The sequence below is a fragment of the Pelodiscus sinensis genome, chromosome 5 (genome assembly GCF_049634645.1).
Source record: "Pelodiscus sinensis isolate JC-2024 chromosome 5, ASM4963464v1, whole genome shotgun sequence".
In the NCBI taxonomy this organism is placed as follows: Eukaryota; Metazoa; Chordata; order Testudines; family Trionychidae; genus Pelodiscus; species Pelodiscus sinensis.
The window spans coordinates 76,205,352-76,220,425 of record NC_134715.1 but is presented as its reverse complement, the minus strand read 5'-3'; the positions used below and the strand labels follow the sequence as shown (position 1 = coordinate 76,220,425).

Sequence of the window (15,074 nt, the reverse complement as noted above, 5' to 3'; positions counted from 1 at the left end):
GTTGGTCTTTAATTATGACGTTTGCCACAATCAATATTAAAATATTAGTTGAATGTTAAACTTGTCCATGCTAATAAATCATTTGAAAAAATAAAACTTCACATTATTTCTATAAAGAACCCAGAATTTTTAGATAGGGAGCAAGAGAGGGTCAGTCTTGCCTTCATGGTGGTGGAGAGAGTAGCATTTTATAATAGTCCTTGTTCTGAACTGGGGATGGGGAAAGAAAATGCCAGGCAAAATTACCAGTGACTAATTTCTTTAAACCAAAGTGAGCAAATTATTTTTTTTCAAAAATAATTCTTATAGCAGTGATTATAAAGAGAAACAATAAAAGGATAGGGGAAGGTTGTCACGCAAATCTTGCTGTCAGTACTCTGTTTTCTTTTTCCTGTAGATAACAGAAGTCCAGGAACTGAAGGATTTGAAAAGAAAAAATGCTAAGGTACAATAGAGCCGTTATCTCTTTAGTTGATGCTATGTTATTTTTAAACACTGGCTCAATACATTTCTGTATTTATAATGTTCAATTGTAAAATCAATTTTTGATGTTTGTTTTTAACATTATTAGACAACAAATATACCTAGATCTCAAAGCTGGTGAAACAAATTTTATCTGGGAATAACACTGTAATGTATTTGTAAAGTGCACCCAGTCAAAAACCCAGTTTGAAACGGTTTATTGCCAGACACAAAGATTTAACCAATTGTACTTGTTCATTAACCAGCAAACAGTCTATATAAACTAAAAATTACTGGAAGCTCTATATAGTCTGATCTGTGCTAAGTCTTGTGTGTGGTATTACGGAAAGGTAAAAAATAATGCCTGCCTATGTGGAAGTGTATCAATAATTCAACGCTTTAAAACCAATACAGTAAACAAATCAATACACACTATTCGGTTTTTATTTTGCAGCAGTGGTGTCAAGATACCATTTAAAAGAAGAGTCCGATGTGAACGACTAGCAAATGCTTATTGAACAGTCTACAGGCTAGTCAACTAGTCACTCTCCTCCCACCCCCCATTCCCGGGTGTGTGTCTCAGAAAGAGGCAGCATGGGGGTGGAAGAGGAGGGAGTGCTTCAAAGTGGCAGCGCTATGTGGAGCCTGGGGCCAGAGCCCGGGCTTCGCACGGCACTGCTGCTTTGAAACATTGGTTGCAGCCCTGGGCCAGCTGGGGAATCCCCAGGCTACACTCGGGATTTAAAAGCGGCAGTGTTGTGTGAAGCCTGGGATCTGCTGGAGATTCCCCCGTGGACCCTGGGCTCTGTGCGGTGCTGCCGCTTTGAAACGCTGCGTGGAGCCTGATGCCAAGCTCCCCAAGGCGTTCCAAAGTGGCAGTGCCGCAGGGAGCCCGGCATCAGGCTCCACGTAGCGTTTCAAAGCAGCAGCACTGAATGGAGCCCAGGGTCAGTGGGGGAGTCCCCAGCCGATCCTGGGCTCCATGCAGCACTGCCACTTTGAAAAGGTGCAGGGAGCACAGGGCCCGTGGGGGACTGCTTGAGCACCCCACTGTCCCTGTGCTCACCACAGCAGTTTTGCCTTCGGAGGTGCCCTATTGACTAATCCAATAGTCAATTCAATCTAAATTCAACATCCTTAATGTGTCCTTAAACTGCATTGTCAGTTTATTTTCATAAGTATCCTATGGCTGTAGTGTGGCTGCTGTGTGCAACTGATGCATATTGTGACTACAACCAAATGACAAAAATAAGCAAGTAATGTGCTTTTAAACCAACATGAGTACTCTGATCATATTCTGATTTGCCTTGTGCTTCATGTATATGAACATGTACTCTTACTTGAAAATATGAGCACTAATGAATAGTTATTGGGACAGAGTGAGAATGACTTTATAGCTGTGATACTTTCATGTGTCTCCTGTAGCTTTTTATAGCACATGATATTAAAACAGTGTGATTTAATTGTTAACCTCTCAGGATGCTTTTACTATAGTTGACCAATTGTAGCTGATTAAAATATTTGGTCAGCCATTTTTGCTGTGAGAATATATATTTTTCTAGCATACTGCTTAAATATGAATATATAGTACTATGATAAATGCAGTGATGAATTCACACTACAGTAAACTTCCAATAATCCAGCACCTTTAGGACCCAGGGTGTGCTGGATTATCAAATATGCCGGACTATCGGAAGAGGGAGGCTATGAGGGCTCTGGGGTAGGGTGAGGGGGGATGCCACCCCAGACCTCTCATAGCCCCCCTTTCTGATAGTCCGGTGTCCTCGATTCATCCGCTGCTGAAACTGACCAACAGCTGAATCGAGGAAGCCGGGGGCAGAGCAGCTGGGGTGCTTCCGGGTTGGTCCAGTAGCGCTGCCCCTCGGCGCTGCAGGACCAACCTGGAAACACCCCAGCTGCTCTGCCCCAGGCGTCCCCAAGAGCAGCTGGGGTGCTGCCGGGTTGGTCCCGCAGCCCTGAGGGGCGGCGCTACAGGACCAACCCGGCAGCACCCCAGCTGCACTGCCCCCGGCTTCCCGGCGCAGAGCAGCTCCAATTGTCCGGCTGCCCGGAGCACTTCCGGGTTCCCGATGGTGCAGGACAATCAGGAGTGCCAGAGCATTGGATGCCAGACCAATGGAGTTTTTACTGTACTGTGACTCTTGAGTAATGTTGATTCCTACTTTTGGTTCCTCAAGTACTGATATCTGAGTATAATATAGCATTGTGGTTTAGGACATTCATCTAGTAGATGGGAGACCCACATTCAAGTTCCTGCTGCAGTAGCTATTTAATTATTTATACAAAATGAAACCCCTTCATCAAGAAAGCCCTGCCCCAGAATATTCCATTGGCTAGCAGGAACGATGATATTCTTAATGTGTAAGACCTGAATTCAAATATTCCCCCATCCAACAGGTTAGAATTGATCCTGCATCTCCCTTGTCCCTACTGAGTACTCTAGCTGCTGGGCTAAAGCATGTAAAGGAGGCTGCTACCTTCCTGACGTTTAAAGTCCAACTAATCTATTAGGCAGAAAATATTTATGAATGATGTGAATTCACCAAATAGTTTTGGTTTGCTCAAAACATCATTTATCATTGAATAAACTATTTGTCTGATAAACTTTGCCCTCTTCTAATTCACAAGTATATTTTAGTCCAGACCTGAAAATAGCAGATCAGCCTCACCCAGCAATTCTAGTACAGGCAGTCCCCGAGTTACAAACGGGGTTTGCTGCCCGTCTCCCTGGTCTGCTGGAGACCCAACAGACCAGGGAGACTGGGAGCAAAGCGGAGCAAAGCCGCGGAGCACGCCGGCAGTGGACAGCCCAGACGCACCGCGGCTTTGCTCCCCGTCTCCCTGGTCTGTTGGTCTCCAGCAGACCAGGGAGACGGGGAGCAAAGCCGCGGAGCACGCGGGCAGCGGACAGCCCAGACGCGCCGCGGCTGTCCCGCTGCCGGCGTGCTCCGCGGCTTTGCTCCGCTTTGCTCCCTGGTTTGCTGGTCTCCAGCAGACCAGGGGGACGCCTGTGGTAGAGCAGGTGGGGCGCCGCTCTGGGCGCTACTGGACCAACCCGGCAGCACCCGAGCTGCTCTGCCCCAGGCGTCCTGATTCAGCCGCTGCTGGTCAGTTTCAGCAGCGGCTGAATCAGGACGCCTGGGGCAGAGCAGATGGGGTGCTGGTGGATTGGTCCAGTAGCGCTGAGGACCGGCGCTACTGGAGCAACCCAGCAGCACCCCAGCTGCTCTGTCCCAGGCGTCCCCAAGTCAGCCACTGCTGAAACTGACCAGCGCTGACTACAGGAAGCCCGAGGCAGAGTTGCTCTGCCCCGGGCTTCCTGGAATCAGCCGCTGATCAGTTTCAGCAGCAGCTGACTTGGGGATGCCTGGGGTTCATAAGTTGAATCTGTATGTAAGTTGGAACTGGCGTCCAGATTCAGCCTGTTGAAACTGATCAGACGCTGATTCCAGGAAGCCTGGGGCAGAGCAACTCTGCCTCGGGCTTCCTGTAGTCAGCCGCTGGTCAGTTCCGACTTACATACAGATTCAACTTAAGAACAAACCTACAGTCCCTATCTTGTACGTAACCCGGGGACTGCCTGTATATTTGAATCATCATCTTTGCATTCTCCTGTCAAGTGGAGTCAGCGGCTTTTGTACGTTGTCTCCCGGCAATCTTGTCAAGTTCATCTGCTCTACCTGTGCAGAGCAACTTGCAGGATCAGGGCTGTATATTATTCAGTTACTTGAAGTAATTACAAAATAATATAGAAAAATCTTAAATTTACAGAGCATGTTTCATTCTGAGGGATCCTAAAGTACTATATAAATGTCATGCTATTCTTTCAAGGGAAAAGCATGCTTGTGAAAGCTTATCTAATGGCAATAATGAAAGCTTACTTACTGTGGTGTAAATATTTTATAGATGAAAATTTGGGATGCCTATACAGTAAACTTCCGATAATCCAGCACCTTTAGGACCCAGGGGGTGCCAGATTATCAGATTTGCCGGACTATTGGAAGGCGTGGGCTATGAAGGGTGTGGAGGGGATGCCACTGCAGACCCCTCCTAGCCCCCCCCCTTCTGATAGTCCGGCTCTGCCCCAGGCATCCCTGATTCAGCCACTGCTGGTCAGTTTCAGCAGCAGCTGAATTGGGGACACCTGCAGCAGAGCAGCTGGAGTGCTGCCGAGTTGGTCCGGTAGCGTCAACTCTTGGTGCGGTGAGACCAACCCAGCAGCCCCCCCGCTGCTCTGCCCCAGGTGTCCCCAATTCAGCCGCTGCTGAAACTGATCAGTGGCTAACTCCAGGAACCCCGGGGCAGAGCAACTCTGCCCTGGGCTTCCTGGAGTCAGCCGCTGGTCAGTTTCAGCAGTGGCTGAATTGGGGACAGCTGGAGTGCTGCTGAGTTGGTCCTGCAGCCCCGAGGGGCAGTGCTATGGGACCAACCCGACAGCACCCCAGCTGCTCTGCCCCCGGCTTCCCGTATTCAGCCGCTGGTCAGTTTTAGCAGCGGCTGAATCAGGGAAGCTGGGGGCAGAGCAGCTCCAATGGTCCGGCTGCCCGGAGCACCTCCGGGTTCCTGATGGTGCCAGACCATCAGGAGTGCCAGACCGTGAGATGCCGGACCATCGGAGTTTTACTGTATTATGGCTCACTTTGCAATTCCTGAGTCCGAGATCCTCCCAAATTAGATTTTTTTTTTAAATTAATACTTCACTGGCATTTTATGCCAAATGTTACTGACAACTTACTTTTGAAATGCTTGACAAAGTATTATTGGGATTTACCTCCTTAGATGGACAAAGATCTTTTAGTGTACAGCAAGAGGGAAAATTCTAAAAAATTTTAGAGACTTTTTGAAAACCCTCAAATAACACTTCCATAGGTTGCATTGCCTTGAATTTTAAGACTTGATACATCTATCTTCCATGTCCAGAACCCAGAGCACTACAAATTCAAAAGGCAGAATGATAGTAGGAAGGAATCTACCTTGTCATTTCACTGTCTTTACTCTCGAGATTCAGGAGTGATTTTCAAGCGCTGCTGTTTCACTTACTTATAGGTGATCACACATATCAACAAGAAAAGATGGCGTTTGTTGGAAGTTAGAGAAGAACTAATTCGGTAAGTTTCCATTTCTTGAAATATACAGTGATTTACATTGATTGATTGAAAGCATACAATAACCACCTGTCAGTGGAAAATGAGGAGTCCTGTTAGTGTTCTGAAAATCTAAGAAATCTTTTTTGTTGAAATAGTAGGTGAAACATTTAAGACCTGCACCATCTAAGCATATGTATTCCTATCTATTTGCAAAAGATAAAGTTAATCCCTCCATCAACACAAGAGTTGTGGAACTGCCTAATAAACAGGGAGAGAGGCATTTTTGCAAGCCTTCTCTAACTAGTCTAAATTCTTGGGATAATGTCTTCCAGAGGGGCTGCATGTTCAATAAGAAATATACCAGCTACATGACTAGGGATGAGATAATGATCAGCTAGGTTAAGACTATTTAACATTAACAGTAGTTCTTGATCGCAAATGTGATCACTGGCTTCCTGTCAGTTATTGTATTATTGACAAGATTAAAGAGATACTTAAACAGTATGCACACTTTAAAGGACCTTATTCCTATCTAGTTACCAAGCATTTATCCTAATAGAGAAAAATAACAGGCTGTTGCACTATGTACACTTTACACTTTTATGACACTTCCCTCCCCATTAAGTTATGTTCAGTAGAAACGGTACATTTAAAGTATCAGAGGGGTAGCCGTGTTAGTCTGAATCTGCAAAAGTGACAAGGAGTCCTGTGGCACCTTATAGACTAACTGAAGTGTAGGAGCATAAGCTTTCGTGGGCAGAGACCCACTTCGTCACATGCATCTGATGAAGTGGGTCTTTGCCCACGAAAGCTTATGCTGGTACATTTAAAGTAACTCATGAAAGAAAAATATTTACAACACAATCCTTAAGCACTGATGTTTTTAAGGACTGGACCACAACTGAAGCAACTACAAAGGGAATATGCTGAGCTACAAGAGAGAGAATCTTCTCTGAGGAATACAACCCAGTTCCTAACTGATTTAAAGGAGGTGCAGCAACATTATTTAAATTACAGAAAAGACAACCCAAAAGAAAAAGTAGTAGTAAGTATATATTGACACACTGATGTTGCACAATCTAATTCAAGTTTTGTCTCTTGAGGACAGTGGTGGGCAACCTTCAGCCCCTTGGGATTCTGTGTGTGGCCCATGAGATATTGTTTACCATTTCCCACATAGAGGGTTGCCAGATTCCACTGGTCTCCATCCACATAAGTATTTTCCTACCGGTATTACTAAAGTGACATGCACGTAAAGCAAGGGTCTGTGAAGTGAGGTGCATTTTGACTGCACATAAGCTTACCTGAGAGGGGCAATGCAAGGGCATGCTGCCTAGCGACTTTCGTATCAGCAGCCAATAGAAGCAGCCGGAGGTGGTGTTTGAGAGTGCATGGGGCTATGAAGCTTGCCCACCCCTCCCCCCCATCTCTCATATGCCCAGACCCCCAACCTCTATCTCTCTCCTCTGCCCTCCCCCCCCCCCCCGCCCCACACACACACTGCCAAGACTCTATACCTCCAGCCTGCTCCTGCACACCCTGGCATGCCCCTACCATCCCCCTAATTTTTGGCCTCCCTGTAAACCCTATGGGGGTGGGCCCTCAATCTATTAACCCCAGACCCCAAAAGTGTTAATCTGGCCTGTGGGAAGCCCTGAACCTTGATCTTCCCTTCCTTGGCGCCCTCCCCCCCCCCCAAATGGGGCTGGAACATGAGGGAAGTGAGGTGTCTCAGTTGAGGACTTTTTTGCCCCTTGAGTGACATCCCCCTCCCCAACTGATTTTCACTCTGGAATAGTGGCCTCTGACCTAAAAAAGTTCTTCACCATGGCCATAAAAAGACAACATTGAAACCTTTTGTTTGACATACATTTATATTTTACTTTATCATGTTAGTTTGCCAAACTTCATTTTAAACCGCTTATCTGTTTATTTTGGCTAATATTTCATTTCTTACCCATTATATACATCCCTTTGTTATTTATATTAGGCTACTGGAGCTGTAATTTAGTATTTAAGATATTTAGGAATATTAAGGGTTTTAAGGTATTTAGAGATAAGTAAATGCATTTTCTCATCATGGGTGGTTGGGCTGGTGATACACGGAAAGGATTTACATTGAGCAGAGTTGGTAGTGGATCAAAAAGTTTGAGAACCACTGATGAGGTCAAACTCTGGTGCCCAGGAGCTTCTCTACATACAAGAATGGCAGTGTATTTTGCAACCCTCTTTAATGCTCAAGTGTCTATTCAGCAGCTTAGCACTGATAGCAAGCTACTTAAACTACATATTTGAGAAAAGGAGGAGATATCCACAGGTGTCATCTCTCCTAGGGTACTGCTGACCTTCTGGTCCTCTACTTCAGGAAATATGATCTGCTTATCCTTAGCATAGCCAAACTTCAAATGTTCTGTTTAACTCAAGTTAGAGACGTATCAAATCGTAATCCACTCTTTCAAATATGAAAAATAAATGGAGCACTTTCAAACAAACCATTACTTTATCCTAAGGGTTAAAAGTAATGCTTTGTAATTTTTCTTCCCAACAACAGTACGGAACTTCCAGCATTCCTGCTCTTCTAGTGGAATCGCAACAAATTCTAAGAGCTGAAAATCATTTTCAAAATATCAGCTTACAATTGCAAGAAGTTCTGAAGTTGCAGAAGAAGCAGCCAGAGAAATTTTAAATGCTTTATACAATATGCCTTCTTATAGACTACTACTTGCAGCCAAGTACAGGTAACATCTTAAGTACATGGCTACACTTAACTGAAGCAAGCTCCTACTTATGGTAGGATAAATTATACATGGTTATGGTATTCCTACTCCATTTAGATATCGGTAGCTTGTGTTTTCACTCTTAACTTTTGGTATAACAAACAGCAACTATTTAAATATCCTATACATATTTAATAAAACAAACATTGTGATTAAATTGTTTGACTTAATCTTTCATCTCTAGTGAAGTTAAAATGTTTCTAAAGATTTATTAAAGTGTGAAGGAAGGTGTTGGTTTTTCCACTTTGATGTAGTTTGAGGTGAACATTTCTGTGCTTCCTCAACATGTCTCAGCAGTATAACAAACTATTAATGTAAGTGAAAAAAATTAATAAGCTTTTATTACCCGAGTAATCACTCAAGCAGCCTAAAATGACAAGAATAAACATTAGATATTTTCTTTAGGATGAGCAAACAGGTTTTTCTGCTAAATAGTTAGAATTGCAACTGATAAAGTAGCCCACAGGGGTGGGCAATAATTTTTTGCTGGAGCCACTTAGAAAATTTTTGAAGTAGCCCCAGGCTGCACAGGAAGGGACAGGGCTGATATATTTCCAGCTCTTCCCCCCCCCCCCCCGGACAATGATTGGTCTGGGGGTGAGGGAGTGCCTTTGCCCCCACCCCAAGTTTCCCCAAGGTGCCCATGCCCCTGATGTCGGAGGAGACTTCCCTCACTCCCCTGACCCTAGGGGCGGGAGATCATGCAAAGCCTCCTCAGTTCTTCCTCCTGCTTGAAAGCACCACATGCTCCTGGCAGGGTGGGGGCAGAGCAGAGAAGGCTTCATGTGCTCCCCCCGCCCCCAGACCCTAATTGGCTTGGGGGGGGGGGAGAGCAGCAGGGCCTCCACAGGTGGGATCCACCCCTGAAGTAGCATAAAGATAGGTTTGTCACAGGCAATTTACAAAGAGACACAATGCCATAATATGGATATTTCTAAAACTAGTGTGACTTTTAAAAAAACTGCTTAACAAGTCATACAGAATTAGTGAAAGACAGACATAGCCAAATCCACACTTTAGCTACCTCTACGTAGGCCTGCCTCTTGTAAAATGACTAAAAGTATAGTACAGTCTCTGCCAAAATCCTAAACATTTGGCATATGAGAAGCAATATGTTTTAACTATGCTTCCAGCCCTCTGAGTTTTACCTGAATTGTTGACCATGAAGGTTTTTTTTTTTTTTAATTTAGTACTCCTAATACATACAAGACTGATAACCCTTGAACCTGTCTCTAGCTTTAGAACATGCACAATACAGGTAACACAACTAGAGTAAGTTGATTACATGGATCTTCTAGGAGCCACCATAGAGAAGATAGTTCAGTTTTTCATAGATTTTCAATCTTTGGCCTCTGCAAAAAGAGAGGGAGACTGATGCTATGTTATATTGCTGAGGGTAATTAATGATGGTTCTACTAAGCTATAATTTAAACAAATAAGAGATTGTCCCATTTAGCCAAACTTCATTAGTATATAAACCTAATATACAAAACCACCACTAATGGCAAGTTTACTGTGCATTTTCATGTGAATAGAGACCGATGGTATGGTTCTATCACTTTCTTTTGGCAGTGTAAACTTCAGACATAGTACATTTTATAAAGCTAAAATTTAACTCCATTGTGTCTTAATGAATCTAAACAGCTGACTTTATTTTGTGCTTTACCATACACTTCCTGTTTCCTTAAAACCTCTACAAGCAGCTCATCAGGTATTTCTTCCAGGTCACAGTTCTGCTTGGTCATACTGCCTGCAGCTTCTGCAAGTTCAGCGTCTTCAGTAGCTTCCAAAAAAGAGGCATCATCAATCACATTATCCCAGTCTATATTTAAACAGAATTGGTCAAGAGACTCCTTATTTTCTTGACATGTCCTTGACGCTGTGCTTTCTGAGAAATCTGTAAGATTAGGTGACTTTGCTTTTTCTTCTATATTTCCACACTCATCCATAAAAAGTATATATTCTTCCTTTAAAAAAAAATCAACATGTAAGTGTTCATTACTTCTGGGGAGGGAAAGAATTTATTATTAATTACACAATGAGAGCAGTCAGGCCAAGGCTAAGCACTTTGAAAATGTCACCATCTTTAATGAACACTGTAGGTCAGCTGACAAGGCAAATTAAGTGTTTTTGGATTGTGGGTAATTTACCACACAGCTAAACACTGATCTTATAAAAGTTAGTTTCAATAGGGTCAAAATGTAGTTTCTAAAAGCACTACTGAGTTTGCAATAGCTGCATCCATAGGAAGATACTACATTATGAATGTGCTGTTGCAAAAAAAAAAATTAGATTGGGTGCCCCCTTTCAATAATCTAATCTTTTCCAAGCAGAACTAGGAAACTGCTAACAAGGTAGATTAAAGTTTGTCAGTAATGTCTCTAAATCAATAGTTCTCAACTTGTTAACCCAGAGAGCTGCATATGCTGCTCATAGTGGTACTGTGAGCTGCAGCTGTGCTGAATGGTTTGCAAGAGGCATATGGGCTGAGAACCACTGCTTTAAATAGTGGCAATTCACTTAATTTTTACTGCAAGTTTATGACATCCCATATGAATCAAAACAAAGTTTGGTTGAGAATGGTAATGTCAGCTATTGAAAAGCTATTATATTAGGCTATGTCTACATTTGCGGCTTCTTGCGCGAGTAACATGCAAATGAGGCTAAGCGTGGAATATCGCCGAGCTTCATTTGCATACCTAATGAGCCACCATTTTTTTTCAGAAGAGACTCTTGCGCAAGAAGGAGCATCTACACTGCCCCTCCTTGCGCAAGAAAGCCCTCTTGTGCAATGCTGTTACACCTATTACTTGACAGGAAGAATGGCATTACGCAAGAGGGTTTTTCTTGTGCAAGAAGAGGCAGTGTAGACAGCTCCTTCTTGTGCAAAAGCCTCTTCTGAAAAAAATGGTGGCTCATTAGGTATGCAAATGAGGCTCAGTGATATTCCACGCTTAGCCTCATTTGCATATTACTCGCGCAAGAAGCTGCAAGTGTAGACATAGATCAGAGTTGGTTACTTGGCTGATAGTCTTATCTACAAAGGTTGAATATTTACATTAAACAATTCTGAATGCTTTACTGTACTATGAAAGGACTTTTCTAAATGAAGATAAATTTTTAAAGTTAATGACTCATTTAATTGCTATTAAGTATGAATCACTTGTTTCAGAATACTAAATCACTAATGCAAAAAGCAGGATTGACATTCTTAAAACACATATTAATTATGCTACATCATATTGTGTGCTGCAAATGATCTTTGAAGTCTCATTTGTATTTGCCTAATCATCGAAAAAATAGAAAACTACTTTGTTGAGGATTCAAAGAATACATTTAAAGGTGGCATTTCTGTATTGGTCAGTTAGTGTATATATCACCAGAGAATTTAAGAGATCTTATGCTAGACCCTAAGGAAGAGATTTGTTTTAGGCATATTGACCAATATCTCACCTAAACTGTAACTAGCCTGTGTACCGCTTCCCTTGGCGAGAGGAGTAATAGCAGGAGAAGAAATATTTGGGGCCCAAGTATGTAGTCATTACATCCGATTACCATTGTCATCCATGGAACTACTGACAAAGAAGGACTACACAATCAATCAGGCCCTTTAGTATAGGCAAGACACTTAAAGCGCTACCGGAGAGGGCAGTTTGAAGTTACTGTTAAGCCTTCTCTCTTTTTTGCAGGGGATGGGGGAAAGGAATACAAAAAAAATGCATACCTCTTTGAAAAGAAAAGGGAGGCATATCTCAGGGGGTAATGGAATACCTAAACAAAATATAAATACAATGTGTATGATTTAAGTTAATGTTTCTGAAACAGTTAAGTGTTTTGTTGAAAACATACTCACTTTCTGATTTGAAGTTTTTGGCTCTGCAGACCGGGTCATAACATTTTTGATAGTAAACTTCTTTTTTTAGCTCTACGACAATCCTTAAAATAGAGATGCATGGGTTGACTAGCACTTAAACATTTACACCCTAGCTAATGCTGTTCTTACGTGGCTAAGGTTAACTGGGGGGGGGGGGAGGGCTGCTCCAGCCCTGCTGGGTGTCCGCTACAGGCAAGGGCTGTGCCGGTGTCTGGACCAGCCTCTGTTTGTAGCAGAAGTCCCCCACTCTCCCCAAGGACTAACCAGTTAAACAGTATTTTACATCACTAACATTAGCTGCATTATACACATAGGGCCCAGATTTCACCCAGAGTGTGAAGACCATGTTCTTTTTCTAAATAGTCTTTGTATATGCACTCTGACCCATTCACAATTGAAATTACATATAATATGCAGTGCAAAGAAAGGAGGGAATACTGTAACATTTATATATTAAATGTACAGGTTTTTGGTATGTTATTCTAAAGCCTAGATATTGAAAGTGAGGTACAGGTTGAATCTTTCTAGTCCCAGTCCCTTGGGACCTGATTGATTCTGAACCAGAGAATTTTCCAAATGATGGGAAGTCGATATTGTCGAGCAGTAATACCAACACTTCCATTGCTTACTGAGCTGTTAAAGGACTTTCAGGGGTAAAGTAGAGCAAAAGAACAGTAAGAGCAAAACTGGTGGCTATAAACAAACTTTATGGGATCATAGGAAACATGACCGCACATGTGAAAAGTGAACATCCAGCTAACTAAAATAATTCTAGATGACGGATGTGTTTGGACTAGAGAGTTCTGGGCTAGAGAAGTTCAACTTGTACTATTCTCTTCAAGTGGCATTGATATCTTATTTTTCATCTTTGTTCAGAATTAAACTCTTTTAAGGTAGTTATAAAATGTGAATTAAAACCCTCTCTTGCAGTGAATATAGCTAAAACACTTTTACAAATTCTGGTACTTAACACAACCCTATAACCTGGATTTGCAGTGTGGGACAAATCACATTTTGTGGTGAGATACTACTATACCATTTTAGCTGCAGCTGAATAGACTATTGTTTAATAGCATGAATTGTACAATCTCTAATAGTCATTCTTTTAAAAACATTTGAATTTAGAAATAGGATCCATTTTGAAATTTTTTTAAAAGCATGCATTTGGTTATTCTCACAGGGTATGTCTACACTACAGCATTATATTGAAATACCTTATTTCAAAATAACGCATCTACACACAAAATGCATTTCAAAATAGTGTTTTGCTATTTCAGAATAGCGTGTCCACACTGAGTGGATGCTGAATCTCATTTAAGGCCGGCCAGAACCAGGTCCGGCTTGGCATCAAGTCAGGAGTTACTTTGTGTGGCTGCTGCCTGAGGCCTGTGCTTAAAGGGACCCCCTGGACAGCCGGTTCTCAGCTTTCCCTGCTTGCTTGCCTACCTCGATGAGGAACAGCAAAGCATTTTGTCTCTGCGTGCTCTGTCCCTCACTCGGGACACCACAGCACTCTGTAACACGGAGCCAGAGCTGCCCCTGGGCACTCTGGTGCGTCTCGTGGCTGCACTTTCTGCAGCCGGGAGGTCCACTGGGGGCTGTCAGTATCCAGGAGGCCCTGTGAGAGAACTTCCACCCAGAGGAACACTAACAGCCTCCCTGGTCTGCCCCACTGGGGGCTTGTGCCTCATTCCTCCCACTTACCTCTCTCTAACCCCCCTTCCTGATGTTAAATAAAATGCATGTTTTTTCATGAACACAAACTCTCTTTATTTAACAAAACTGGGGGAAGGGGGGAGGGATGAAACTCTAGTGAGATGGGGAGAAGAGAGAAGGGGAAAGGGGAGGGGGAAACCTGGGAGGAGGGAGGAAGCAAGAGGAAGAAGGGGGAGGGGAAGCTCAGGGTTGGGGGTCTCACTGGACCAACTTGATTTTCATGCAAGTCTGCTCCTGGGTTCACATGTGGCCTTTGGTGGCCATGCTAGCAGCTATCCTGCCATAGACGGCGCCGTTCCTCTGTCTAGTGCGGAGATCATGGATGTTGGGGGAATCCCCGCAAACCCGAATAAGTTCCATGATCTCCACCCTGGACCAGGAAGGCATCCTGCCTTCTCTGGGCCCTGGCAGGCTCCTGGGAGCTGGCAGACTGCTCCTGGGGAGCGGTGGAGGGCTGGTTGCCAGTGGTTTGCTGGTTCATGTTTTGGGGCCACTGGGTATGGGCCAGTGACTACTGCCTGTAGCCAGAGTCAACTCCTTTAAGGGCTCCGGGGAGGGAGAGGAGTGTTCTTGGTTGAAGCTGGAGTGGCCACCTGGGAAGGCTGGAGGCCCCCTATTTCAATATAAGTGGCAACATGGCACTTATTTCGAAATAGCTATTTTGAATTTGGCGTTATTCCTCATGGAATGAGGTTTACCAAATTCAAAATAAGCGCTCCACTATTTCAATTTACTTTCGAAATAGTGGTTTGGCTGTGTAGAAGCTAGTAAAGTAATTTCGAAATAACGGCTGTGTAGACATACCCACAGTCAAGAAGACACTAGCAATTGCTAGTCAATTTTACTCTGAATAGTAATTTACATTTAGAATGTGTAACCTAAAAAATTGTCTCATCAATATTCAGTTTTCTAAATAAGATTAAACATTTTGAGTGAAATCCTGACTCCAGAAGATCATTACCTCCCCACTATTCTCAGCCACTGGAACTAACTCCATAAACAGGTATAAATGTATGCTCAGTTAAAGAGTAAAGTGAAAATATTTCTATTTCCAGTGAATAGCACCCAGTAAGAGGAGGGACCCTTGAATAGATGCTGTAAAGAATACACTCTCTTACCTGAACAGTTTTCTGTTCA

The 15,074-nt window shown here is 43.3% G+C and overlaps 2 protein-coding genes across 6 annotated transcripts in view; one reads left to right on the top strand and one right to left on the bottom strand.

Annotated features, from left to right (window-relative positions):
- Nucleotides 1-8,256, top strand: part of CENPU (centromere protein U) — a 31,246-nt gene extending 22,990 nt beyond the window's left edge. For both annotated transcript variants that reach the window (XM_075930297.1, XM_075930296.1), the window contains 4 exons: nt 398-445; nt 5,530-5,591; nt 6,459-6,615; nt 8,122-8,256. In XM_075930297.1, coding sequence (XP_075786412.1) covers nt 398-445; nt 5,530-5,591; nt 6,459-6,615; nt 8,122-8,256 — 402 coding nt within the window. The remainder of the gene's footprint in view (nt 1-397; nt 446-5,529; nt 5,592-6,458; nt 6,616-8,121) is intronic.
- PRIMPOL (primase and DNA directed polymerase) overlaps nt 7,510-15,074 on the bottom strand; it is a 60,652-nt gene continuing 53,087 nt past the window's right edge. For all 4 annotated transcript variants that reach the window (XM_075930292.1, XM_075930295.1, XM_075930294.1 and 1 more), the window contains 3 exons: nt 12,201-12,283; nt 12,072-12,118; nt 7,510-10,314 (listed from right to left, as the gene is read on the bottom strand). In XM_075930292.1, coding sequence (XP_075786407.1) covers nt 9,952-10,314; nt 12,072-12,118; nt 12,201-12,283 — 493 coding nt within the window. In that variant the 3' untranslated portion in view covers nt 7,510-9,951. The remainder of the gene's footprint in view (nt 10,315-12,071; nt 12,119-12,200; nt 12,284-15,074) is intronic.